The following is a 25,116-nucleotide window of genomic DNA, read 5'->3' as shown; positions in this document are numbered from 1 at the left end:
ATCACATTGTTTTGCCCGAGTACGTAGTGCTTCTGACCTTGGTTTTCAAGCTGATGTACTTTTCGAATCAGGCCGCAGCATGAAGAAGCATCAGTACCTCAAGATGACCAGTCCATAATCGTGATGCCACTCCCCCTCATGCAAGATGTAATCCCATCAAGGTACGTGGTTATAATTGCCAGATGGTTCTATAACCTCAAAAACTACAGATCGATTCGTGCTACTTCATCGACACTAAGCCTTAGGAACAGCATTCATCGTTTCGAACCAGAGACAGAGTATGGCCCCTTCACTGATCGTTTTGACAAATACATAACTAACTTCCTATCTGAACAGCGAAACACGTCCTCTACTCTCACAAGTACCTTTTCCCAGATCACCTTCGTACCTTCAGTCTCAACATCAGACTCGGGTCAACGTCTCTCCTCAATCTGCGTTGCCATCATCTTCGTTTTGGCCTTTGCCAGCACCATCGGCTACTCCCAAACTGAACCAGCTGGGTTGGATTGAGTTTTCTCTTCCTGATTCCGTAGTATACTATGTTCACCCCACCCTCCGGGTGACAACCGACATGGAGTTGCGGAACAACAAGAAGCTAGATCTAGTCACATCCTACTTTGACAGCTATAAAGACGACCTTGCTCCACCTACTGGGATGGAGCTGTGGCTGAGGGAGGGCGCTCGGAAGAAGAAGCGGGATCCTCCCCTTGTGGGGTGGTGGATCGATCATAAGAGTCGAAGAGTGTCGTCAGAGCTACCGAGGAAAGGTCCCTCGAGACTGGGGCGAAATGATGAAGACGGTGTGTCAAAAATTGATGCTTCGGAGGCCGGGAACATGAACTCATTGACTTGCAGCTTTGGATATGGAATATCGGTACTGGGCTTTCATGGAGGCGCACCCTGCGCACAGCCCACTTCCTGCGAATGCACACGGGGAAGCCATGAATGCTCTCATATGGGCATGGACAGGTGATTGTTTATTTTCAAGGCCGGCGTTGAACATTATCCAACACAATTGCTTTGATTCAGATCATCTGCTTCCTTCTCGACAAACAACTTCAGCGCCTTTCAGTCAACATGAGTACCAAGAGCTCACTTCTTTACTTCGTGGAGGTACGTTTCGCTGCCCAGAGTACGGCATATCTCTGAGGCTCTTTCCAGAAATCACTACCGAGAATGGAATGCAAATTACTCGGATCGTCTGCAGGATCCATCTTCGAATGAGTGAGCATCGAATATTTGAGCGTTCATGAACCAATAGTGACTCGCAGTTTGTCCACAGTTCATTGGCGTCAAGTGAATTTCCGTCCCAACAGGCCTCTTCCCCATGATGCGACCAGTCACTCTTTACGTCTGCCTACACGTCGCAATCAGCTGGGCCGCGCTCTAGTCGACTTTTGTATCTCCTGCCTATGTCTCGGCATTCCATATATCTTTTACAACCGCTCGCAGCATCGAGGAATAGACGAAGAAGGCGGCATTCGAAGTGCTGCGCCGATGCTGGTGATCGGCGCCTGCACTTGTCTTGTAGTAAGCTCCTCTCTTCCACTCAGCCTTACACCCTCAAAAATTTCTTTGCAAACAGGCGGCGATTGTTCTGAGTGCCTCGGTGACTTTTCTTTCCTTACCAGGGCTGGACAATGTCGCACGGGCTGTGGGGCTTCTCACCGTGCTCTTTTCTGCATTTTCTTTGACTTCGACGGTTGTCGCCATATTCAAATATAAGAGTGATGCAGAGAGTGCTGTATCTTTTATAAGTGGCGAAGGTCTGATGATCATTTCTGTAAGTTGCACCGTTACTGTTCTCGGGGACTTGACTCAACCGGTGTTTTTGTGAAGCGACGACATATATTATTCTCTTTGCCGATAGTTTTCTTGGCCTATGCGATTATCGGGTTCGTTGCGGGCATCGTGCTTTATTCTTTGAGAGGAGTGTCCGTCACCGGTTCAACCATAGTGGAACACCACTTTCAGGAATACACACGATGGACCGTGGTAGGATTCCTTGGTGGTCTTCTGGGTATCTTGACGACATCCATTGTTCTCATGAAGCAGTGAAATTCTTTGTACATGTATTTGCTTGTAACTATTTGAAATTCGGTTACTTATTGGATGCCGGCATCATCTGGCGGCCATGGCATTTCTTTTCTATTGCTCTATTTTATTATCGATGCATCATTTCAGGTATCAATTTCACTATATATTTTCATCTGATTCAAGCCACGGTGATAGTTCTTTATCTGGAGGTACTGATCTTTCAAAGTTGGCATCTTTTCATTTTGATTCACTGACTCTAGGCTATACTTGTTCTGTCAAGTCCCTTTGATACGACAGTTAACACACGGTGCTGAGTTATGGCCGCACTTCCATAAGATGGCATCGTTTATCGCCGTGATCTCCAGTGAAAGACTGGCACTACGCTTCTGTATGGACGTCCGCGCTCTTTGTATCTTCGAAGTCGGCTCATTGCAAGGCAGGCAGTTGTTCCCTGTTCTTCGCGGTCATGGTACGCTCATACTTTCCGCGTTACAAAGAATTATAGCGTCTCCAAAGTCGAAACGGTGAAGGTTTTCTCATGACTGACTGAAAATATGTCGTACGGGATGATTGTTGTCGCGTTACGAAACTTTCAAGAAGTTATCTGCGTTTTTTTCCCGACAGCAATTCCGAGAATGTACTTAGGAAGGCTCTCAGTTTAGTGGATGTGGTGCGCAGAAGCCATCAGACAGACAAATCATTCGAGGAATGACCTTTGCCCGTGCGAATGCACCGATAAACAAATTGGCCGGCTCCGTTGTGTAGGCCGGCCCCTACTCTGTCAGAGATCATTTACGGGGCCGGTACTCAGATATTGCTCTATCATTTAACGGGATAGTGGTGCACGGTAGTAGTAGATACATGTAAGCTTGTCATCGGATGTGGAGGTGGGAATTCCGACGGCGAAGTGAGCTCTTTTCGAACATATGGAAAGAAACTCCATCATCTGTTCGGTTTGCCTTTACCTATTTGTACAATAGATATGCTCAGTGCCTTCGTTCGGCATTGGAAAGAAACGTGTCACTTTCAGACTGGAATGTCGAATTGCATCTGTTGAATAAATTCGAGTCAAGTTGTTTACCAAGACGACAATTCGCCAGCCAATGTTCAGGCGACTGATAGATGACAACGCGGCAAATAGCCTGCGAGCATCCTGGCCCGCTACAGTAGGGTTTCTTGAGGATAGACGGTATTAACATGAGTGGGCAACAACAACCTGTGAACCTCGCGGAAACGGCGAGGCAAGCAAGAGGCAAAGAAGGGAAGAGGGTAAACTTGCACTTCAATTGACTCCGCGCCCCTGAATGTTAGCTCCATATATGGAAACCACGTGGTTCTGCATTTTCAGGCCCCTTGTAATTGCAGTCGCTCCTGGTCGCGGTCGTCCTTCTCACCCAACCGTCAACGTTCCCCTTCAACCTCGTTTTCTGTCGATATATCCGGCGTTTTTTCATTCTGGATTCGGTGAATTGGAGCTTAACCCAGGTCTGTTCATCTCCATGGGCCTCTGTTCCTCTGACTCGCCTATATTGATCAAAGCACTTGCTAGTAGCTTTCCAACGACTCCTGGGCATCCAATGGAAAACGAAAATGCAGCTGTTCCAGATCCGAGAGAGCAGCGGAAGCTGGCGGTCGCCAAACTGAAACGCGCAGCATCCCTGCCGCGGATAGAAGGCGGACGACGCCCTCGGATGCACACAGAGGCCGTCAGCGAGGGAGAGAAGGTGCAGGATAGCAGAGACCAAACGCCGGATATTGATACGCCACCTCCGGAGATCATAGAGCCAGAGGTGCCGCCAGTTGAAGTCGACGCGCAAATCCAAGAACCACCGGTAGAAGAGAATGTGGAAGCAGAAGAAGTGGAGGAGGTCACCGTCGCTCGACCATCATCCCGTTCGGGCCGTCGTTCACGCTCACGGCGGCGGTCTTCACGAGGCTCCAAAGATTTGAAGGCAATGAAGGCTAGAAATATGCAGACGCCAACGCCTACTCATGGTGACTCTTCCCCAGAACTTGGTGTAATAGGCTTAAGTCCTGTCGATGCCCCAGCGATACCTCCTTCTCCAGTACCCTTTGCCAGTCCTTTGTTACGAACGCGTCTGCTCAGGTCGCCCACTCCCAATGACAGACCGAGTGCGCCACCGACACCACTTCTACCATCCCTGGAAGATATTCAGCAGCGGAAGGGACTCCAGCTGCAGCGGTCGCATAGCGCCATCGGCAGGCAAACAGCAATGCACAAACTCACTGGGGGGACCGATGTCTATGATCCTTCCCTGTCTCCGTCTCCCACACCGCCTTCATTATCGGCAAAACTTCGTCGTAACCTAACAGTTACTGGAGACGAGCGACTCACTGCAGAGCGTACCCTTGTCCGCAAACAGTTACTTGACGTCCTGGCTCCGAGATTCACTAAAGAAGCGGATGCCGAGGTAATCAGTGGTGAGGATCGTTCAGCGGCTACACCTTCACCTACAAGCAAACGGAGGCGACGTAGAAAGCGTTCCTCGACGAATACCCCTATTCCTAATGCTGGTGTCTCTGATTCTGAGTACCTCACAACTTCAACGAATACTCCTATTCCCCCACCGACGCCACTGCCACCCACCCTGCCTCCTACACCATTACCTCAAACTCCCCAACCACATCTAGACATATTGCCTGATGTCAGGGCGAGGTCCGCGACTCCAAATCATTTTCCCAGTACTAGCGCAAGCCCGGAACAGATGAGGTCATCCCCTCTCCTTACTCTGGAAGAAGAGCCTCGGACAGAGCAGGATCGACCGGAGCCTGCAAGGAGGAGAAGTGTTGTCGTTGAAGAGGAAGAGGATGAACGATCACCAATGTTATTTCAGTATCCCGGTCTTCCTCCAAGCCCACCCGAACCGACACCAATTAACGGATCCCCTTTACGAGTTCCACATAGTTCGGACGGGCCATCGACTGTGTCAACGGAATCTGCACACACAGGGGTTCTTGGTGTACCTATCTACCTTAGCCATAGGACGCCTTCGAAGCTGGACACATTTCCGAGCAGCCCATACTCGACGCCTAATCAAGAAAGATCTCGCCGTGAAGATGACGAGGAAGAAGTCCTGTATCCTGCCGATACATATCGTCTTCGATCACCCTATGACGATGGTTATGGTCGTGAGATCAGTTGGATTGCCTCTCCAGGTCAGTCTGGTTCGTTCTCGTACATCGCGGTACTCATCTCACCTAGTTCCAGAAATCCGCATGCCAATTGACGACGACGACGATGACATAGACCGAGAGGAAGATGATGAACTGGACTTTGAGGATCGGCCCCCATCAAGAACCTCTGTACCAATCTTGCAGCAGGACGCCTATGATTCATCTCCCCGCGCATCGTCAGATTCACAAAATGTCGTTATTGAATCCGAAACGTCACCAGACACGACACCGTCTCAGGCTCCACCGTCGCCGCCTTCGTCAATGGCTGCTCTCTCTACTTCCCTAACGCGTGCGAGCGATGAGTCTATTTCCGCCCAGGCATTCCCGTTGCGGTTGTCTGTGGCATCGCCTGTGCAAGGAGACCGTTCACCTCTCACAGACTTCATGGATTTGGATGATCGGATATTGGGTACTGATGCATCGAAACGCAATGGTGGAGATACGGCCTCAACCAGCACTTGGGAGAAAATCAAAAGCTTTACTAGGTCTGGCTCTAGTAGCGGACGTCGTTCACGGACCAATAGTATTGGGGCACGGGAACGTCGGGATCATACAGATTCCAGCATTAGCCGTGAAAGTGGGGTGAGTCTTAACAGCGGCAGGATGGACAAGCACGATGGGAGTACATTTGCCTTGCAACAGTCTCAAGTCATGCAGTCACCTCCTGCTTCGGCTTCGGTGCCTTTATTGACAACTCCTTCCGTGTCGCCTGTTCCTCTTGCTTCGGGTCTTGACTACCCCCAGTATCAGAGCTCCAAGTTGTTCCCATTCCCAGGCATGAGGAAGCTGGAAGAGCAGCGCCGAGCTAAAGGCAGGATTAGTGGCTCTTCATCCACGCCAGATGTCAGTATTCTAGGCAGCGGGATTGAGGAAGAACAGGTCCCCATGTCAGCCAAATCTTTGAATGCACTTCAAGGTGTTGAACTGAGTGCCGAGTACAGGATTGGACACCAAACGTCTGATACAGCTATGCGATATCAATACCTCAATTCACCTCCCATTGCGTCTTCGTCAAGTCAGCAGGATTATTTCAATATTCCTTCTGCCGGATCTAGCACATCAAAGTTGCCTATGACGCTGCCGGCTGTACGGAAATGGTTGAACACCAAAAGGTCAAAGTTTTCCTCCCCGTCGTCTTCCCCCGGGGATGGTGCATCGAAGAAGGCCTCTTTCTCCGATCTACTTCGTATTAGGAAAGACAATGAGATAGTAACTGACCACGAAGAATCGCTTACCAGTGGAACGGCAAGTACTCTTGTCGGTAAATCATCATCGACCTTCCCCACTACTGTGTCTCCTCAGGAAGTTTCGTCCCTTTCTCCTTCGCCTCGGATGGGGCACACAGAAAGTGAAGAAACCCCAAAGGCGAAGAAGGTTGTTCCTGCATCAGAAACAAGTGACGACTTGTCCCCCATTTCTCCGCCGTTACTCTCACATAGTAGTAGTAACATCATTTCTTCGCCTCCTGATCTGCTGTCCCCAACTCCTGACCTTTCATCCTCATTGAGTGAGTACCCGGCTCATTCTATATCTTCGACATCCTCCATATCATCATCACACTACTCTTCAGCCGACGCTTCTGGACCCCAAGGCCCTATTGTCCTAGAACAATTGGATGAGAATTTGGCTCGGGGCTCGCGAAGTCCGATGTGGGCAGCTGCTATCGAGGAGCCTGCCCGAAAACTCCTCATATCATCCCCTGTTCTACAAGTGGTGAACGCCAATACGGTTAAGGATCGCTTCCTCTTCCTGTTCAACGACATTCTCGTTATTGCGAAGCCAGTCATCCAGGATGAAGATATTGACAGGCCTACCGTCGACAAGACTTTTACGGTCAAGAGCGTCGTTATGTTGCAACAGCTCCGTTTCAGCGGCGATCGGACAGAAACGCAGTCGAAGTCTAGCTATGCTGTACCTCCTAGGAACCCCATTCTTCGGACATTCATACATCAGTTCAGCAAAGACCCCGACCAGGCGATCTCTAATCTATTTTCTAAATCGGGAATACCCGACGACCCTGTTTTCTTGGGTCAGTTGCTTTTCAGAACAATGGAGCTTGACCGGAAACAGCTTGGCGAATACTTGTCTCGGAGGACATCGAAATTTGTACTGAAAAGCTTTCTCGATAGCTTCGGGTTTGTGGGTTTGAGGTTGGACAGGGCACTTCGCGCGTTTCTTTTCTCCATAAACGTCTCGTCTAGATCCAGCCTTGACTATCTTGCTGACGCTTTCGCAATTCGGTGGTACGAGGCCAACGCTGCCATCGTTGCCTATGACAGAGATCTCGCGCAAAGTTTCGTCCGTGCAATCATTCAAATGAATGATATTGTACATGGAGGGATCTCGCAAGAGCCTGGCCCTACAGGACCTTTCCGACAACAAGTCAGCTGCCGCGAGTTCATCGAAGCTTTTCGACGCGTTGATATCCGTTGTTTCGTATCTGATGAGGTCCTGAAACAAGTTTTTGACGCGACGATGCGGGAACACCTTTCCATGGCTCGTCCATCGGGTTCGTTGGACTGCACGATAAACGTTAAGCGCCCGCTGCCAGCACGATTGACTTACAGACGGCAATCTGAGCCAGTTGTTCTTCGTCTGCCTCAAGCCGACCCCAACTTGAGCCTCCATCTTTACGGGGAAGGGCTGGTCTTTGATCCACCCGTTTTGACGTTTGCCAAGTCATCTGAGGCCTCTTTCCGTGTGACGGGTGTCTCGCTTGGACCCAAGACAATGCTCATGTATCGGTCGGGTGCGAACGCGGTGAGATACAGTGGGCTCCCGCTCAGCAACACTGTCATTGTGGAGAGAGCATTTATGCGCAATACGTTCCAGGTTGCCTTTAAAAACCACCATGGACTTAAGAGGCGGTATATGTTCAGTGTGGACGATCCGGTGAAAAAGCATCAATGGGTAGCAGAGTTGCGCAGACGGTGTGATGATGTCTCATCTTCACAGACATCGGGAACAGGGACGTTCCATTGGGCGACGGAGGTGATGGCTTTCAGGGTGTTGCAGGAGACGCTAGTTGAGCCGGCGGCTGGTCCTATTGCCAAGATCCATAAGGCAATGGAAAAGCTGAGCGGAACAAGGAAGCCTAAGCTGGAGAGCATGCATGTCAGGTCCAAGTCGCGTAGCCAAGTGTATCATCGACATGGGGCGGGCAGAAATGAGCTGGACCTGTCTAGCGGACAGATTAGCACCGATGCGGCAGAGGAAGATGCCAGCGGAGATGACCATCCTGTGTGGACGGGCCGCGATTTGGAGATGCAGTGTTTGCAAAACAGCTCAATTGCTTTGGTGTTGTCGTATCTGCAGGTGGGAGCGCCTGCTCCAGGGGTATCATGACAGTAACGTTAGGAGATGTTTTTCTCTGTAAGTCTTTTAGCCTTGGGAAAGAAGTCGGGATGCTAACATGCATTGGTCAGACTTTAATCAATTGCTCGTTCTCACCAAATCTATTCTAGGCTGTGTATGTTTTCTCTGATGTCTCCGCTCAGTATTATCGCTTTGCATGAACCTCCGCCTTTCGAATTCTTTTTTACTATTATTGATTTGGTTATGGCCTTTCTTAATCTCTACGACTCTGCTTCTAACTAGGTATACAATTGTGTTGTACGCGGCATTATCAACATGTGGAATCTGTTCTGATCTTAAATAAAGCAAAATCTAATAGACTCGTGGAAACGAATTGGTACTGGCATGAGGCTGCCACGGCACAGATGCTGGAATTCGATGAGATTCAGTTATGCTGATCTAGAATATCCAAAAGAATCAGCAACCACGAGTCCCTTAGGAGTGAATCCTTTTTTGCTTGATTGAAATGTGTCGCGACGTTCACCATGGCGAATGAGACAAAGGATAAACAAAGGAAAAGAAAAGTGGAGTTTACTGGTATTTACCAAGACCGATACGGACAGCACTTAGGCTTTTGCCTATATCCTATCCCTTTTTCTCTGTCTCTATATTATTTAAATGCACCGATAGCGCCCCATCATATGGCTCGTGTATATGCAAGCGTCAACGCCACCCTGGGGAAGGGGTGGTATGATTACGGTGCGTCTGCCCTGCACTGTCCTGACAAGTACTGATGGTTGGTAGATAATTCCACGATTGAGTGGTCGCCGCCCGACCGGTATGAGATTGTGAGACGGATGGGTGGTGGAAAGTACTCAGAGGTGCGTCTTGACGCTTTGCTCGCTACATTCCAGTCTCAATGATTCTCAGGTCTTCGAGGGCATCGATACAGCAAACAACGACGTCTGTGTCATCAAGGTGCTCAAACCCGTTGCGAAGACAAAAGTGAAGCGGGAAATCAAAGTGCTCAGGAACCTCTCTGGTGGCCCGAACGTCGTGGGATTGATTGACGTCGTGCGGGACCGTGCGTTGCCCGACATTTTTTTCTGTGCGTCGCTGATGCGGTGGCACCAGCGTCGGGAAAATACCACAGTTTGATCATGGAATATGTGGAGAACGTTGATTGGAAGGTGCTCATTGGACGCTTGGTAGAAGCGGACGTCAAGCTGTACATGTTCCAAATGCTCAAAGTATGTGATTCGACTTTTGTGTCTGGCCCCTTTAGTGACGACTGCAGGCCCTAGATTTTGTACACTCGCATGGAATCATGCATCGGGACGTCAAGCCGGGGAACGTTATGATAGATCACCTACAGCGCAAGGTTGGCCATTGTCATGCTTGCTGAAACGATCAACCAACGACTTTCGCAGCTGCGCCTCATTGACTGGGGTCTTGCCGAATTCTATCATCCTGGTACAGATTACCATATCCGGGTCGGCTCACGCTACTATAAATCGCCCGAATTGCTCGTGGGCTACCGCAAGTACGATTACAGTCTCGACCTTTGGAGTCTGGGATGTATGTTTGCATCGATGACCTTCCGGAGAGAACATTTCTGGCGTGGCTCAGACAACGGTGATCAGCTGCTCAGGATACTGAAGACACTTGGGACGGACAAGTTTGATCTGTACCTCCAGAAGTATGATATAAACTTTGAGACCGAGAATGACGCACTATTGGCGAGGTCAGTGCGTGCTTTTCTCTCGAAACCGATGGACTGACATAGATCGCAGTTACACGAAACGGGGCTGGACGGAGTATGTGACAAGCGAGACGCAGCACCTTGCGTCTGGGGAGGCATTGGATCTGTTGGATAAACTACTACGATATGACCATGCCGAACGCCTAACAGCGCATGAGGCCCAGGCCCATGTGTATTTTAGTGAGTCTTCATTCCTTCTTCTACTCGACTTCTGTCCAACTTGTGCAGATTCCGTAAGATTGGAGGCTCTTTCGACCAAGGGTGAACATGTCAGTGATTCAGGCTTCTGTTCGACATGATAGAGCCAAGGCAGGATTATTTATTGAATGTGATTTATTATTGGGACATAATAGCTACAGCATGTGTACTATTCCGTTATCGATGCCGATACAAATTGTCATTCGAAGCAGATGAGACGTGTAAAGGGCGCCGATATGACGCCGTCCCCCCCACGTTGGTAGCAGCAAGGCGCGCATGAGGTGTGCATGCACATCCAAGGCTAGGATATATTGCCATCCACCTTTACATGAGCATCATCCAAACAGCCTGACCATGGCAGACCAACGAAAGCAGCGCTCGTATACCAACTCGAAGAGGAAGACCCAGCCATGGCAGTCTATGGTGGATACGTACATCTGGGTAGAAGAGCAGCGCTGGGCGACGGCGCAGTGGGTGTTTGAGCAGCAGATGCGGACGATCTACGGTGCCGGTATAGATGAAAAACAGCGGGCCGCAGCAGAAAGGCATCGTGCTGACGAGCACCGACAGACCGTCGAGGAGATAGCCAGCAGAATCGCGGGGAAACGAAGTCGCAGATCCAGGACAAAGGAAAGGCCACCAAAGATGACATGGACAGACTATCAGGCGCGATGGCAAGCCGTTCACTCGTCATCGTCGTCGTTATCATTCTCCTCCATTCCATGGCCGCAGAGAATCCAGCCAGCCACGCCATCCGACATATCTCCTGCTGCTATCGCCAGCTTCATATTCGCATACCCCGGCACGCAGTCACGCAAAGAGCGGATTCGCAGTGCGCAGTTGACGTGGCATCCAGACCGATTTCAGAGGCTATTGGGCAGAGTAGTAGAGGAGGAGAGGGAGAAAGTTGGGGAGGGAGCAGGAATCGTCGCACGGGCGCTAAATGATTTGAAATAGGAGACTATTTACATATGTTTAGTTTTGAGGCTTTTTGCTTAGCATTCCTGCCGAGTTTGACGCTAGTAATTTATCATCATGTTCCGTCTGACGCGTCTGCCTCTTCATCGTTGTCTTCATACCACCGCCGCCTCACGGACGCCCAAATTCTCAAGGGCAAGTATTGTTCTTGGTGCGTCAGCCGTCGCTACTTATCTCGCATGGCGGGCGACCCATGTACCTCTTGCTCTCGATGCTGAAGCTGGTGAGCCTCTCCTATGGGCCAGAAAAACCGTTCATTCAATGATTCCTCAGCTGTTGTGATACAGGAGAATACAAAGAAACCTTCAACAACAACCTCGGAAGAGCCGCAGAGTGAAAGCAGCGGAGGCAGCGGAGGTGCATACAACCCAGAAACCGGCGAAATAAACTGGGACTGCCCATGTCTCGGTGGAATGGCGCACGGGCCTTGTGGGCAAGAATTCCGTGTCGCTTTCTCCTGCTTTGTGCACTCTGAAGACGAGCCGAAGGGTATCAACTGCGTTGAAAAGTTTCAGGCGATGCAAACTTGTTTCCGGGCTCACCCTGATGTATATGGGCCAGGTATTTCTTTCTTGTTCCTTCTCGAGGCCAACTCTAATCCTTCTTAGATATCATGGAAGATGATGAAGACGAGACACCTGCCTCAGCATCCGCCGATGCACCATCACCCGTTGTTCCAGCAGAATCTGAACAGCAGCCTCAAAAGAAAAGCAGCCAGCTCTCTGCACCTCCGTCATAATGCGCTCTTAGACTTCACTTCGCCACTCAGTTGGATAGCCATAATTAACACACATCTCATGAGCAAAACAATACACAAATATTACAAGAAAAGTGGCTCAGTCAATCCTGAATTTCTTCTCGATAACGTTCTGCCCATCATTCTCCTTGACCATCTTATATCCATTTGTAGAGAACAGTTTTGACCGCAAGAAAGGAGCGATATCGAATATGTCGTGCTCCTTGGCCTACAGATAGTTGTCAGCTTATCTGAATTACGGAGAGGACCTTCTCTCACCCGTTCTTCCAAGTCCGTGAGCTTGACAGTGACAATTTCTGGTTGCTGGTGGCGCAACGACTGGAGGAACCGCACCCTGTCCTTCACTAGTTGACCTAACAAGAACGCCAAGAGCTCTTCGTGATCTCGCGACTGTGTAAGGTATTTTCTGAAGCCCTGCATAAAATCGTCAGCACGTTGGAGAGAATCACTCGGGAAAATGTTGACTTACTCTTTGCAAAGTCTTCTTAATGCTCATCTTTTGCGCACTGACAAAACTATTCACAGCCACCTCGATGGCTAAGTCAATGTCATCCGCACGAACATACTCTCGGAGAGCCATCTTTGCGCTTGCTTCTGCCATTCGTATCATGCTCTCCAAATGCCGAACGGTTATCGGGTAGGAGCCAGTAGCCATCGACTCGCGACGCAGGTCCGCAAACAACTTGGACAGTTTCTCTTGGTCCACGTCGAACAGCTTGGGGCGTATCTTTTCTCTTGCATACATAATATACTTGCGGAGCACGTCCTGGGGTATGATCTATATATAACCCAATCAGCCTCCGAAAGATCATAAACATGCATAAAACGACTCACATCTTCATCTAGCGTCGTTCCCACATCCATCTCATCCGACATTTTCTCAAATTTGGGATGACTCCGTAAATGACTTCCCACCACGAATCTCGCCAGCAACTCATCCATAATAGGGTCAACATTGTCTTTTACTACACACAGAACATCGAACCGAGACAGAATTGGTTCCGTCAGCTCCACGTTCTGCTGGAATGGAATCGTGGGATTATATCTCCCACGGATAGGATTGGCAGCAGCGATAATTGCACAGCGCGCCTGCAGTGTCGTCACTATACCCGCTTTCGCAATGGAGATGGACTGCTGTTCCATCGCCTCGTGAATGGACGTCCGATCTGCATCGTTCATCTTGTCGAACTCATCGATAAGACATGTCCCTTTGTCCGCCAGAACCAAGGCGCCACCTTCCAATGTCCATTCCCTGGTCACCGGATCCTTGCGTACGCTTGCCGTAAGACCGACAGCAGACGCCCCCTGGCCTGTTGCAAACACACTGCGGTGCGCCGTCTTCTCCACGTACTTGAGAAACTGAGATTTTGCGGTACCTGGATCACCAAGTAGGAGAACATTGATGTCACCTCGAATTCGTAATTTGTGGTTGATATCCTTAGATACACCGCCGAAAAGGGAGAGGGCAATGGCCGTCTTGATGTCTTCGTGTCCGTAAATACTAGGAGCAATGGATTTTATGATCCTCTTGCGGATTCGCTCATCACGAGCAAGGGCGCGCATTGCGCGCTCATCCTCTTCAGTGAGTCGGAAGGCGGCGAAGAGGTCTTCCTTCTTGTTCACGTGGTTGGCCTCGATGACAGTGGAGAAGACGGGGAATCCGTTACGTGAGTTAAGGGATGCATCGAAGTTGTTGCGATAGATACCGGTAACCTCCTACAAAGAGAGATGAGGAAAATTGAGACCAGTGACGATACGGAGCAAACACACGATCTCCTCTCCTGGTTTAGCACTATCAATGAGATCCCACAGAAGGACAATTTCACGGTGACGAGGGAGGCGACCAGCTGGAACAGATCCAGGGGATTCTTGTAATGTCATACGCTGATAGTTTCTGTATATCGTCTAAGATGACATTCAGCGCACTATTTTTGTAAAATATGGAGAAAATAACTTGCCTGTTCGGAGTTGACTTGAAACGGCCCTTTGCTCTCGCAGACTGCACAATAGCTAACCTTGACCTCCGTCGTTGCATCTTGGTAAAACGGCCCAAGGACGGCTCCACATTTTCGACAATCAAATTTGACATACTTGAGTTGCGGGAATACACTGCTTCTACGAGTGACAACACCAGAAATGCGAACAAGATTGTTCAGATTTGACCGACGAAGGTCGCGAAGAGAAGAACTCAATGGGAGATCAGCGATACGGACGTGCACCTCGGAATGAATGCGCTCGTAGGCCGGATAGTACACGAGGATGGCAGCGAGGGCGACTTCGTCGAAGATATTGAGCATGGAGACAGGTGAATTGGTGAGGAAGTAGGCCAGGATAGGCTTAGAATTAGCCAAGTGAAGGTATGAAATTTCAAGAGATTCGGCATTGGCTGGAGACTAATAAGGGGCTGAGATGAGAGGGTTGAGAGATGGGACATACTTTCTCCTAGGTTACGGATGCGCGCTCCATAAACAGATGAACCGCTTTCGTCGACATATGTCATGAGGAAATGACGAAAATGACGGATGATGGAACGTCTAACGCGTTCATTGGCGATCCATTCGACAATAGACTTGGCTTTGATGTCGCTCAGCTGCTCCACGGGTAGTTCCTGTGAGTAAAGTGAGAAATGACAGATTAGACAGAAAAGAGAGGAGAAAGAACATACATCTTCAATACCATCCATATCGTCTGCATCCCTTCGCTCGTCGTATACTCGCCGCGTGCGCCTCTTCATCCTGGATACGCCCAGGTCATCATCGGTCTCGTCTTCGGCATCTATATCATTATCTAAAAGGAAGTCCGGGACACGGCTTCGTTGCGCTGCGCGTGTACCCTTCTTTCCTGCACGTTCCCTGCGGTCTCTACGCGCCATTGCTAATTCGGCTTTCCGGCGCGCCTCTACGGATATCTCATCGAGATCTTCGTCGTCATCGATGCCCGCATCTGAATATTTATCCAGGAGCTCATTTTCAGTGTAATCTCTACGAATTGCGGTCAGAGAATGATTAGACGCGTGGCGTGCTGTGCTAGCTTACTCCTCAAGGTTGTCAGCGAAGAGATCCTCTCCTTCGTCATCTTCGTCATCTTCTACGTCCCGAACGGCATCTCTATCATCAAGACTATCATCAGTGTCTGAGAATGGCGCAAGCGGGGAGGAAGGAGGCAGAGACGACTGCGAAAGACGACGCTGGGGCGCCGCCTGGACCGGTGGCGACGATGCAGGATCAGCAGATGGCTCGCGTCTCCTTTTTGCACGTCGAGGTGTCTGATGTTGAGACTAGGAAATGTCAGAAGGCTCTAATATATACGGAAAATGAGCAACGTACCATGATGGAGATGAGAACAAGAGGCAAAAGACGACGGACGCGACGCGCTTTCCATTTAGCGGAGTTTCAATCGTATATTTCCCACACTTTTCCGCTCATTTCTCTGCCCAACTCGGCAAACGCCTTGCAACCGCAGGTTATCCTACTCGCACACCGCATCGAGGAACAGTGGATGTTTCACTCAAATGCTCTGCAGAACAGGCCAAACACGCAGTACTCAAAGGCAGTGGAAATATCGACAGAGCGGCGGGGAAATTGAAGGAGATGTCGATGAGGGTTTGAGTAGAAAATGCACTGCTTACTTACTGTACTTACTGCTGAGCATGACGTCACCAACCTGACTCTAACTCCTTTCGCATGACGAGTGGGACCGTTGCCAGTGCTAGTGCCCCGGCACCTCCAATTGTCGTACCAAGCTTGGGAAATAGCGTCATTCTCAATCCTCTACAGGTGAACAACGCGCCGTCATCCAACTAGATACTGGTCTTAGGCCTTTCACAGCGCGGCAATCCTGTTCTGGAATGCATTCGAAATGTCGGCAAAGAGTATGGAGACATTGTCGCGGATTACCAGGTTGGGAAGACGACTGGAGTTCTATTTCTTAGGTACGCGATTCTATATATTCGGAGCCATCGTTTCAAAGTATTATCCAGTCTGAAATACCATCGACTTCATCCTGAATATATCCATATTCGCATCGAAAAACTGGGCCATTCCTATAATTTAAGGATCTTGTTGATTCTCTCAGATATCGTGAGCATTTTCCCCATCATCATGGTCCAAGAAAGCCGATCTGCACAGAGCGAGCACAAAGAACCGATACGAGAGTTGACAAAGGCCAGTTGCCTCTACATTCAGACAATATCCGAAATTTACTTGCAGGAACCAGACGTGTCTCATTAATAACATCACTATCGTTGTGGCCTTTTCGTGCGCTCATCTTGTACCCTGTCTGTCGCTGTATCCCTCATGGATCCAGATTTGAGGAGGCCGGCCATTATCTTTCAACGTTCAAGCAATTCGAACACAAGCCCCCAGATCTCATCAAAGAACGCGCCGACAGAGATTATGTTTCTATGCTCCGGACGTCGCTGACAAGTATTAGTAAAGTCAACAAGACGGACGTCGAGACGCTTCGTGCATCATTTGGGGTATGACTCCTCTCATCCCTGTCATTCTGGTACGCGATTTACCCTCATATCGCAGAGCTTTGCCAACATCGCGAAAGCAGAAACAACTCAGCTTCAAAATTTACCTGGATTCGGACAGGTCAAAACCAAGAATATCAAAAATGCTTTTGAGAAGCCGTTTAGGAACAATGCTACCACCTCGCTTGCCGTGCTCTCTACCATCAAGGAGCGGGAATCTAATGCTCAGCCCACTACTGCCGCTAACTCGAGCTCAAAGGGTAAAGAGGAAGAAGCGACACCAGCGTCTCCACCTGCTCGACTTCCTAGATCACCTAGTCCGGTGTGGGATATAGAGCTTGACCTTACTCCGCCACCTGAACCTGAGGCGCACAGCCCTAGACAAGCTGAAGCGGAGAGTGGCCCGGCGGGGAATTGGGTTGTAGATTTAGATACGTTATGACAGAGCATTCAATGGAAACATATTCACTTAGTACAGACTTGGTAAAACATCCAGCGGGTGTCAAGCGGTCCCCACAATTGTGAAAGGTGACAACAGTAATAATACTCGAGCTTCCTCGTTAAATAATAAGTCCGAATCTATTCAGGTTTCTTGAAATACTGATGGATGTGCTTATTCTGTACATCTATGGCAGCTTTATACTGATACGCCAGTCGCATGGACAGTTTTTTGAGAGACAGCTTGGTGCGTGTACGGTCCAGGTGCGCCGCACGTGTATCATCTAAAAAGAAAACAGAATCTTGAGTAAACAAGCCAGGTCAGGTGCGAGCAGCTACGTACCAATCCTTGAGTGCACATCTTCGATGGCTTGCCGAACAAGCTGCAGAACCGTGTGTGTTTTATCAGATTTGCTAGGGCTACCGATAGGCGGAGGGTGTTTCATTTCTTGTGCAACATAACCTTCGATATTTGAAAGGGCGACCGCTAATAGTTCAGTCCAGAAACCTAAGTCAACGTAATCCGTCTCGTCGCAAATGTTGAAAATATCAGATGTCAAGATCGTGTCGATGATCTCCGTGAGAGGGGGTAGGTCTGAGTATATGTCCTACGGGCGTAAATGTCAAGCCAACAGTGGTGTCGATGAAGTACAGTAAATCCTTACCGCAGATATACTTTCCGTTCCAGTAAGAACACAGTGAACAATGTTTCTTGCAATCCGTTGCGCACGCCCAGTACCCGCAGAGATGAAGGATATCATATGTGCTTTATTGATAGGGGCCAGATCGAGGGCATGTTTGGCGACTTTGCTGCAAATACGACTTTCCTACACAAACGTTCCTAAAGTGTAGAAGGTGGGACACTCTGGACAGCTTACAATTGACTTAGAAATGCTGTCTCCTGGAGCGATTGAACGACACAAAGCATCGACTGCTTTGACAACATCTAGCAGTATTTCACTCGAGTTCGAAGGATCAAGTGCAATCAATAGGAGGATCATAAATATATCTGGGATCTCTTCCATAATCAGTCCTCCCGATCTAGACCAGTCGCGCGTAAGCATTTCAGAAATAGCGGTTGCAAGAAAGCAGACCTTGCACTCATAGTCACCATGGCAACCAAGCGATATAAGGTTTCTTCGTTCCTTGCAGGTGGAATGGCCACTTCAGACGGCTGTGACCAACCAAGTGACTCAATAACCGAAGGCTTAGCGCCGAGGTGTGTAATGGCGGCAAGTATTGAGTCAAACGACACTCCACAGGCTCGACAATCAGGCATATACCATATGTTGATGAGGGCTGAAAATGCCGCAAATGATAAGGAACCTTCGTGAAAGCACAGTGCTAAAAGAAGTCTGAGGATCCAGAAAGAAGCAAATTGGCTAGAAGTTGAGCACCTAAATGGCATAGATACGGAACGACAGAAGGATTTTTCCGTGAATTGACGTTGAGGAAGATTCCAGATTCTAACAGTAACGCAGCCTGCGCAGTATCTGACATGGAATCAGTGAGTGTCAACGGAAAAGATAAATGAGAATTGACTCTGCTTGCCGATGGCATCCTTGAGGAGTTTCAGGGCCGGCGTATCTTCTTCGTCGAACGAATGTAGACTTGCCGAATCCATCGTGGTGTCCTTGGGTTCGTCGTCCCACAGGGGTACACCTAAATACTTCTGATGCATCCTGATGTGTTCGATTTTGCGTTTGTCGCCTTCCAGAATATCCAAGACAGCCTTTCCGCGCTTCTCTCCTAGTAACCTCTGTCCCCCTTCCTGGTCGAACGACATATCGCCAACGTCTATCGGATCTGTTGAACTCCCATTCAGAAGGTCGGCCTGGTGTCGTATTGTGTCTAATGCCAGATTCTCCGCAGCCAAAGGGAGTTCTACATTACCACTAGCAAGAGCGTTTTCTGCGCGGAGAAGTCCAGCAGCGCCCCCACCGCTGCTTTCACCGCGTTTCTTTTCTCTCAGAAGAGTGTCAATCGGATTGACGGACTTCTTTTTGGGTGCCTCCGTCGCAAGCATAACAAGCCCTCTGGAGGGGACGATGCGCGCCCGTTTCGAGGCGCGAGGAGGAGAAATCGAATCATGACGTGAGCTGGAGGGTGAAACCTTACTTCGAAGACTACGCCTGGGCCTTGCAGAGGGACTGAAGTCCCGTTGTACCCTATAAATTTTGTTTGTAAGATGGTTTCCGGAAATATTGAACGATAACGTACGCTTTGCCTTTTCCTTTGGCAAAGAGCTGGGTGGGCAAAACATCTTCGTCACTGCTGCTGTCAAGGTCCTCCTTGAACTCTGGAATGGTCATGTCAGGACTGGATAACGCCTTTTGCCAAGCTTGCTCCTTGATCGCAGCTATGAGCTTTGCAGTTCTGACCATGGTAGGCGATTCTACAAGGGCAGATGCAGAAGAAACATCGGTTGGTGGTGGGGTGTGCTGCTGAAAAACGGGTGGTGTAGCGGGGCGAGAAGCAAAGGGGCTCTCTTCAGGAGTAAACATGGGTGACGATGCATCCTCACTATCAGCTACAGCATCCTCAGCTGGAACAGGAGATGTAGTACCATGACGCCATTGATTCACGTCCGGCTTCGCGATGTTCACGTCGCGCTGAGGGAGAAATTCAGAGGTCATTTCCTCTTCATCTGACAGGCTCCCAGGGACGACGTCGGTGTTGGTGTCTGGAGAAGAGAAGCGAAGTCGCTTTCTGTCGGTCTGGGGAAGGTCGTGAGGAGCTATGTGAGCAGATATGTTTGGAGGTCGAGTAGAGGAGCGTGGGATATACACAACGGCATCGTTCGCCTTTGAATCGGCGCCCAAGTCATCCAGGTCAAACTTTGCTTTGCGTTTGGTCGTTACATGCTGACTAGGTGATAAGGGTGTTGGGCTCTTGGTGTTGTTTACTGACCGCCCTGCATGCATATCCGGAGTCCTGGAGTGCTGTCGAGTCAATACAGAGGGCGAGAGTAGTGTCTTCGATGATTTCGCTGCGTTCTGTAGGCTCCCGCGCGTCGCCAAAGATTCTCTCGTCGACGCGCCGACCCTGCCTGTCAAAATCGATATGCTTTCGCCAACAGGTGTAACTGGCGTTGAAAATTGAACTGATTTGGACTTAACCTCCGTCCTTGTCGAAAATCTGCTCGTCCTATTTGGGCTAGAGCCCATAGACGCAGTGGCAGACTGCTGAACAGCAGACTTGGGGAAGAAGAAGTCGGTGATGGGTTTCCCAAGATTTGCTGGCGCCTTTCTGGATGCACGGACCATGTTCAATGAGGTGGTACGAGCTGCCTGTTTAGGTGAAAGACGCGTCTTATTTCACAAATGAGTGAGAATTGAAGAATTCAATCACGTGGTCGCGTAGCCCCCTGACACCGTGTGACTCGATTTCAGATTTTCGTAAATGAACCAACTCGGTCCGAACTTCCGACTAAGGCTATCCTGGTAAATGTACGAAACAAACCTCAGCGTCACGCCGTCAGCTATCCACCTCAATGGCAGATGCTGCCAATGACTAGCCATTTACTCGACACTTTCGCTGTATCTTGGATAAGCGAGACTTCAGCTTTATGACCCACTGTCTGCCCAGACTCTGCGCCACATTTTTATGTTATCAACAAACCTTCAACATTCGAAGTTCTTCGAAAAAGCGCCAACGTGTTCATTGCTTGAGAAGAAAACTTAAAGATATCGGCTGCCACCAAAACGCCCAAAAATTGGACATGGGAAATGACCTAAAAATGTTACACAGGTAACGCGCGACCCAGGGCCACCCCCAAAATTTGAAAATGTCATTTTCCACATCCAGGGCAACAATGTACGACGTCGTGCAGAAAAACATCGCACTCAGAGCAAAACTCGTTTCGACATTCCGGACATCGATACCTACCTACCGCGCTCACGCCTTCTGCAGTAGAAGAGAGTGCTGTCGTCGGAAAAGCTCGTGCACATGCGTGGCATGTCGGTGATGGACCTCCTTCTTGCAATGATTTTCTATAGAGTTCATATATCAGATTTTGGGTGCAACGCGCAGTAGAGACACTCACACAGCATCAAACGGCTTCACAGGGAACAGGTGGTGATAACTCCGAGCTAGATGCGGAGAACTCACAATCATCAATCCACAAATATCGCAGTCAGTCGGCACGTCGCAGACTTTGGCCAGACACCGAGGACAGATGTAACCTTCGCTCTTGAGATCTGAGTGGCATACACACAGGCTTGGTGGTGACGCATCCGGGAGACGTGTCGGGAATCCCATCATCATCAAATCCCCAGCGGGATTAGTCGAGCCTGCATGAGTAGAAGCTTGTTGTGCTGGAGGAGGCACAAGTTCGAATAAAAGGTCTTTGAAGTGTCCCTCGTTCATCGCAACACCAAACTGACCTATCGAAAATAAATGAGGAAGGTCATCATGAAGTCAACCCTCTTACCGCCTGTTTTGTCACAAAGGTCTCTGCATATCTTCATCTCTGCAGCGAGTGCAACGACAGAAATTCTTATTTTGTATCTTACGCAGGAGTCTAACGTGTCATGGATGTTTCCAGGATCACAGGTAGTCAAAGAACCAAATATGATGAGGATTTCGCGCGAGGAATGCGTAGGTAGATGGCTAGCAGGATTCAGTACAAAAAATGCACGTAGAAAATATCACACGTACTTCATGCTATTCCGTGCCATTTCAATTGCATTTTGCAAGCTTGGTTCTCCCGCCGGTAAGAGTTTATGTCTATCCGATATAGTCTTGAGAACTTCCTGGGGATTTCCTTGAGGAAGGGAATCATCTCACTTTCACCAGCCTAAAGCCGAGAGAAATTACCAGACATTTCACATATCCGTTCTCCTATGCCTGAACGCATACCCACGATACCTATCTGCCCCAACGGATTCTGGTCAAACCACTCCAAGATGAATTCCCGAGCATACTGAAGGGTCAAGGTAAACCGCGTTGGTCGCATGTCCCTGTCGAGCATAGAGGTAGAGAGGTCCAGTAAGAGAACAAGATGTCGGATAATAGACCGTCGTATTGCTGCAGCAGGCGCCTGTAGTCTTAGAGCAGTGTTAGACCGAGTACTATCTGTCACCCAATGGCTGGTACCTCCTCCGTCGACCCCTCGTCATCCAATCTTCGACGGCACTTTGCAGGCTCCCGGCTTCATCTTCTCGGACAGTATCCCATGAGCGCGTATAAGATGCTTCCCAGGTGTATGCTTGCTGTCTTCATGTTCAAGTCAATTTTCAAACACGAAAAAGGACGACGCACGACATCCTTTGCTTTCCCTTTTCCTTTGTCATCTCGTTTTCGTTTGTCCGTTGCTTTTCCTTTCCCCTTCCCTTTGGAAACGGTGTAGGCACCATCGCTTAAAGATATATCAGAGTCTGAGCCTGCATCCATAAAATCATTGTCGCGGGGAGCCATGGTGGTAGCATGCAGAAAGGCTTTCCATTTTGGTACGTTGGGGCTTAGACAGTGACTAGGCTGTACATAGAACATTAAGCGAATATTGCGAAGGAATCGAGTAGATATGAGGAAAGTGATATAGTACAGTATTGAATCTAAAAACTATAATCGTTGTGTTGACCACTGGTAAAAAGAAACTATCGCGTATTGCCTACAGACGTCCATGCCCCAAACTCTTCGGACTCGTCCTTGAACGGGTCTTCGTTATGCGAATTTTGAGGAGGAGTATCAACGAGATGTCGTTGAGTGTCGGCATCACCCTCCTCATCGGAGTCTCTATCAGTATCTTCTGAGTCTTTCATCAATCTCACCCCCTCTTCCCCAGGGATATCCGCCTTCACTATTCGTGGCGCGTCGCTCGTATTACGCTGGAGATTCAAGGGGTGCTGATGATGGTCGATGTCCTCATCTTCCATTTCTTCGGCATCACTGACATCTCCTACCGTCCATAAAACCTGCTCTTCATCGTCGTTCTGAAGATGGTCGTCGGCGTCCCCGGCAAGATCGGCCTTGCTCGCGTTGGCTCTCTTCCATTTTCTGCCGCGCGGACTGGACGAAGTGACAGGTGCGGATGGGGGCACCGAGGCCTTGGAACCGGGCTCGGGCTTTTTATGTGTCAGGAGCACTACGCCCGAGATGAGGATGAGGATAGAGACGACGATGAGGAACAAGGTCCATGACTGATATGAGTCGACCTCGTTGTTGAATATCTAAACAGAGATAAATGAGGAGGGTGACGAAAGGTGGATCGTGCTCACCAAGGAATCAAGGAACCTGAAGCGCAAGAAAGGTAAACAAAGAGGCGTGTATGAGTCAAGTAGATGTATACGAACCCTGTAGCAGTGTATACACCATAGAACACAGGAACGACCAAAGTCGAATCATAAACCTTCAGTCCGCGGTTCAAGCAGACAATCTGAAGGACGGCAGTGATCACTAGCAGGACAATGGTGAAGATGGGCGCGACGTGGCCGAATTGATTGCCCGGGTTCTGGTGTGACAAAGACCCGGAGAGAAGTTTCACTCTAAGATTGAAGCGATCAGAAGTGTGATTTGAGTTGAAAAGCGATAGAATTACGTTGCTTTAGCAAATACCAAAGTTCCTCCCGCCAATCCACCACCGCAGCATGCCCAACCAATACCAAGAGTCCAAGCAATTGTCTTGTCGTCTTTTGGAGCGGTCCATAGCTCAAGCCAATCTGTGACACGCCGCTGCAAAAATGCCCAGACGCTTCTAGCAGCAGACACAAAACCTGAGCCTTGGCCTCCATGGGTGATAGTATTGTTACTGTCACCGACGATGTCTCCTCTGGTGCCTAATAAGTCGTCCAGTTTTGATGTAAAATAAAGAAGGAAAATCAGAGCAAAGGACATTAGGAAGAAGAAACCGAGCCATCCTCCTCGTCTCCATAACTGAGTGAGATGTTCGACGTCGGTCTCGGTCGCAAGACCACTATTGATGGATCCAAATGCAACGATACCAATGACACCGATGACAACGACGATGGTGCCCTGAATATTACCGTAAGACAAGCGAGAAGTAGGGAAGACGAAAGACGAAAGACGAAAGACTGACGTAGATATCTGTGCTCGTGACTGGAGTACCGACGAGAAACCGAGCGAAGAGAAAATTGAAGACAAGGGAAGTGGAACCAAGCGGAGCGACGTATTCTGGACAATGCATGAAGATGGAATACAAGTGGCGAGAAGGATGAAGTTACCAGCTCGCATGTATTCCAAGGCAAGAGTGCTGCCAATTAATTGCGACAATCTTTGGGGGCCGACAGATAAGACATCAGCTTGGTAGCAATAGCAATGCACGTACATGTATAGGAACATGCCAAGAAGCCATAGCGGTCTCAACCAATCTTGTCTTCGTGATGCTTTGGGTATCGCCTGCGTTCGGACCTGACAAAGAGAAGGAAGGTTAGGAGAGCGATGCAATAGCCCGAGATGGGTACACATTGAATACTAACGTGGTCCAACTTTGTCAGATTCAACCCGGCCGCGTTCAGGACGGAAGCCAGCAGGACAATCGCGAGACCGATGATGAATGCTACCACTGGGCTGGCATGATGAGCGGGAACTGGGTCAGATACAGGGATGGGTGGGGAATCTTCGTCCATGCAATAAGAAAAAGAGGATTGTCTGGTGGTATGAGGAGAAGGAAGGGAGGGAAAGGTAGGGATGGACGTGGTTAGGGAAGAAGGGAATGGCGTGTTTGTCCGTATTAGACAACGGCCGCTGTGACATGAGCGTGCTGACGTACATCAGTATGGCTGAAGATATTATTAAGTCGGAATGAGAGCGCGTTCTTGGCGCGCATGATCATCTGACCGGGATTTCTGGGAGTGTCTTGCCTTGCTCACCGATGATTGTATTCACGTGTTGTTACGTCATGACACACATATGTATTTGCCTTGACCATTTTCTACTTGCTTGGATTGCAGCACATCTGTCGCCTGCTATCGGATCTTGTTCGTAGGATGTAACCCCCAGATCTCATTTCTCCTGAAATTTCAA

The 25,116-nt window shown here is 49.3% G+C and overlaps 10 protein-coding genes across 10 annotated transcripts; 6 read left to right on the top strand and 4 right to left on the bottom strand.

Annotated features, from left to right (window-relative positions):
- Nucleotides 1-487: 487 nt before the first annotated feature.
- Nucleotides 488-2,058, top strand: BT62DRAFT_911598 (uncharacterized protein; the record flags this gene model as incomplete). The annotated part of the gene is made up of 6 exons (XM_043183839.1): nt 488-800; nt 856-969; nt 1,030-1,224; nt 1,283-1,530; nt 1,586-1,783; nt 1,840-2,058. Coding segments are annotated over 6 exons (1,287 nt in total), but the record flags the coding sequence as incomplete, so codon positions are not given.
- Nucleotides 2,059-3,341: 1,283 nt separating this feature from the next.
- On the top strand, nt 3,342-8,577 carry BT62DRAFT_1013158 (uncharacterized protein; the record flags this gene model as incomplete). Its single annotated transcript, XM_043178019.1, has 2 exons — nt 3,342-5,214; nt 5,261-8,577. The coding sequence occupies 2 exons, from the start codon at nt 3,342-3,344 to the stop codon at nt 8,575-8,577; spliced, it is 5,190 nt and encodes a 1,729-aa protein (XP_043033513.1).
- A 650-nt stretch (nt 8,578-9,227) lies between these two features.
- Nucleotides 9,228-10,587, top strand: BT62DRAFT_911650 (kinase-like protein; the record flags this gene model as incomplete). The annotated part of the gene is made up of 8 exons (XM_043183840.1): nt 9,228-9,285; nt 9,331-9,407; nt 9,457-9,610; nt 9,661-9,776; nt 9,824-9,907; nt 9,957-10,270; nt 10,320-10,468; nt 10,517-10,587. The coding sequence occupies 8 exons, from the start codon at nt 9,228-9,230 to the stop codon at nt 10,585-10,587; spliced, it is 1,023 nt and encodes a 340-aa protein (XP_043033512.1).
- A 253-nt stretch (nt 10,588-10,840) lies between these two features.
- BT62DRAFT_1013156 (uncharacterized protein) lies at nt 10,841-11,443 on the top strand (the record flags this gene model as incomplete). Its single annotated transcript, XM_043178018.1, has 1 exon — nt 10,841-11,443. The coding sequence occupies one exon, from the start codon at nt 10,841-10,843 to the stop codon at nt 11,441-11,443; it is 603 nt and encodes a 200-aa protein (XP_043033511.1).
- Nucleotides 11,444-11,521: 78 nt separating this feature from the next.
- On the top strand, nt 11,522-12,203 carry BT62DRAFT_983260 (uncharacterized protein; the record flags this gene model as incomplete). Its single annotated transcript, XM_043189762.1, has 3 exons — nt 11,522-11,687; nt 11,738-12,025; nt 12,073-12,203. 3 exons carry the CDS (start codon nt 11,522-11,524, stop codon nt 12,201-12,203), a joined length of 585 nt encoding a protein of 194 aa, XP_043033510.1.
- A 33-nt stretch (nt 12,204-12,236) lies between these two features.
- BT62DRAFT_989395 (MCM-domain-containing protein) lies at nt 12,237-15,814 on the bottom strand. The gene is made up of 10 exons (XM_043190156.1): nt 15,548-15,814; nt 15,257-15,498; nt 14,887-15,202; nt 14,658-14,829; nt 14,180-14,607; nt 13,992-14,126; nt 13,056-13,937; nt 12,691-12,999; nt 12,480-12,635; nt 12,237-12,429 (listed from the first exon to the last, which is right to left on the bottom strand). Exons 1-10 carry the CDS (start codon nt 15,548-15,550, stop codon nt 12,301-12,303), a joined length of 2,772 nt encoding a protein of 923 aa, XP_043033509.1. The 5' UTR covers nt 15,551-15,814; the 3' UTR covers nt 12,237-12,300.
- A 74-nt stretch (nt 15,815-15,888) lies between these two features.
- BT62DRAFT_989394 (DNA repair protein rad10) lies at nt 15,889-17,150 on the top strand. The gene is made up of 7 exons (XM_043190155.1): nt 15,889-15,997; nt 16,049-16,152; nt 16,201-16,300; nt 16,349-16,384; nt 16,437-16,477; nt 16,527-16,698; nt 16,754-17,150. The coding sequence occupies exons 1-7, from the start codon at nt 15,905-15,907 to the stop codon at nt 17,135-17,137; spliced, it is 930 nt and encodes a 309-aa protein (XP_043033508.1). The 5' UTR covers nt 15,889-15,904; the 3' UTR covers nt 17,138-17,150.
- Nucleotides 17,151-17,188: 38 nt separating this feature from the next.
- On the bottom strand, nt 17,189-20,434 carry BT62DRAFT_938438 (uncharacterized protein). The gene is made up of 8 exons (XM_043187546.1): nt 19,354-20,434; nt 18,676-19,301; nt 18,531-18,626; nt 18,228-18,477; nt 18,012-18,174; nt 17,799-17,960; nt 17,477-17,741; nt 17,189-17,417 (listed from the first exon to the last, which is right to left on the bottom strand). Exons 1-8 carry the CDS (start codon nt 20,397-20,399, stop codon nt 17,275-17,277), a joined length of 2,751 nt encoding a protein of 916 aa, XP_043033507.1. The 5' UTR covers nt 20,400-20,434; the 3' UTR covers nt 17,189-17,274.
- A 272-nt stretch (nt 20,435-20,706) lies between these two features.
- On the bottom strand, nt 20,707-22,560 carry BT62DRAFT_938437 (TFIIH basal transcription factor complex, subunit SSL1). Its single transcript, XM_043187545.1, has 7 exons — nt 22,396-22,560; nt 22,231-22,346; nt 21,952-22,181; nt 21,793-21,898; nt 21,566-21,744; nt 21,179-21,518; nt 20,707-21,125 (listed from the first exon to the last, which is right to left on the bottom strand). The coding sequence occupies exons 1-7, from the start codon at nt 22,549-22,551 to the stop codon at nt 20,924-20,926; spliced, it is 1,329 nt and encodes a 442-aa protein (XP_043033506.1). The 5' UTR covers nt 22,552-22,560; the 3' UTR covers nt 20,707-20,923.
- BT62DRAFT_938436 (uncharacterized protein) lies at nt 22,402-24,806 on the bottom strand. The gene is made up of 8 exons (XM_043187544.1): nt 24,570-24,806; nt 24,419-24,501; nt 24,315-24,364; nt 24,170-24,264; nt 23,672-24,105; nt 23,427-23,618; nt 23,352-23,367; nt 22,402-23,303 (listed from the first exon to the last, which is right to left on the bottom strand). The coding sequence occupies exons 1-8, from the start codon at nt 24,717-24,719 to the stop codon at nt 22,731-22,733; spliced, it is 1,593 nt and encodes a 530-aa protein (XP_043033505.1). The 5' UTR covers nt 24,720-24,806; the 3' UTR covers nt 22,402-22,730.
- Between the last annotated feature and the right edge of the window lie 310 nt (nt 24,807-25,116).

This window comes from Guyanagaster necrorhizus (genome assembly GCF_019112545.1).
Source record: "Guyanagaster necrorhizus MCA 3950 unplaced genomic scaffold BT62scaffold_56, whole genome shotgun sequence".
Classification (NCBI taxonomy): Eukaryota; Fungi; Basidiomycota; class Agaricomycetes; order Agaricales; family Physalacriaceae; genus Guyanagaster; species Guyanagaster necrorhizus.
The sequence above is the reverse complement of the archived record's forward strand: the minus strand, read 5'-3'. Positions and strand labels throughout refer to the sequence as shown.

What these genes read in the sequence shown, in the direction of transcription:
- BT62DRAFT_989394 (XM_043190155.1), top strand. Translation starts at nt 15,905, where the DNA reads ATGACGAGTGGGACCGTTGCCAGTGCTAGTGCCCCGGCACCTCCAATT. An exon ending in TCATTCTCAATCCTCTACAG is followed by an intron (nt 15,998 to 16,048) that starts GTGAACAACGCG and finishes GGCCTTTCACAG; the next exon opens with CGCGGCAATCCTGTTCTGGA. An exon ending in CGCTTCGTGCATCATTTGGG is followed by an intron (nt 16,699 to 16,753) that starts GTATGACTCCTC and finishes CTCATATCGCAG; the next exon opens with AGCTTTGCCAACATCGCGAA.
- BT62DRAFT_938437 (XM_043187545.1), bottom strand. Translation starts at nt 22,551, where the DNA reads ATGGCTCCCCGCGACAATGATTTTATGGATGCAGGCTCAGACTCTGAT. An exon ending in AAGGGAAAGCAAAGGATGTC is followed by an intron (nt 22,347 to 22,395) that starts GTGCGTCGTCCT and finishes ACATGAAGACAG; the next exon opens with CAAGCATACACCTGGGAAGC. An exon ending in ACGAGGGGTCGACGGAGGAG is followed by an intron (nt 22,182 to 22,230) that starts GTACCAGCCATT and finishes CACTGCTCTAAG; the next exon opens with ACTACAGGCGCCTGCTGCAG.
- BT62DRAFT_938438 (XM_043187546.1), bottom strand. Translation starts at nt 20,399, where the DNA reads ATGGTCCGTGCATCCAGAAAGGCGCCAGCAAATCTTGGGAAACCCATC. An exon ending in ATGGTGACTATGAGTGCAAG is followed by an intron (nt 18,175 to 18,227) that starts GTCTGCTTTCTT and finishes CGACTGGTCTAG; the next exon opens with ATCGGGAGGACTGATTATGG. An exon ending in AGATGTGCACTCAAGGATTG is followed by an intron (nt 17,418 to 17,476) that starts GTACGTAGCTGC and finishes TTTTCTTTTTAG; the next exon opens with ATGATACACGTGCGGCGCAC.
- BT62DRAFT_989395 (XM_043190156.1), bottom strand. An exon ending in ATATGGATGGTATTGAAGAT is followed by an intron (nt 14,830 to 14,886) that starts GTATGTTCTTTC and finishes CTTTACTCACAG; the next exon opens with GAACTACCCGTGGAGCAGCT. An exon ending in TCACGGACTTGGAAGAACGG is followed by an intron (nt 12,430 to 12,479) that starts GTGAGAGAAGGT and finishes AACTATCTGTAG; the next exon opens with GCCAAGGAGCACGACATATT.
- BT62DRAFT_938436 (XM_043187544.1), bottom strand. Translation starts at nt 24,719, where the DNA reads ATGGACGAAGATTCCCCACCCATCCCTGTATCTGACCCAGTTCCCGCT. An exon ending in CTTGGCATGTTCCTATACAT is followed by an intron (nt 24,365 to 24,418) that starts GTACGTGCATTG and finishes CGGCCCCCAAAG; the next exon opens with ATTGTCGCAATTAATTGGCA. An exon ending in TTGGTATTTGCTAAAGCAAC is followed by an intron (nt 23,619 to 23,671) that starts GTAATTCTATCG and finishes CTTCAATCTTAG; the next exon opens with AGTGAAACTTCTCTCCGGGT.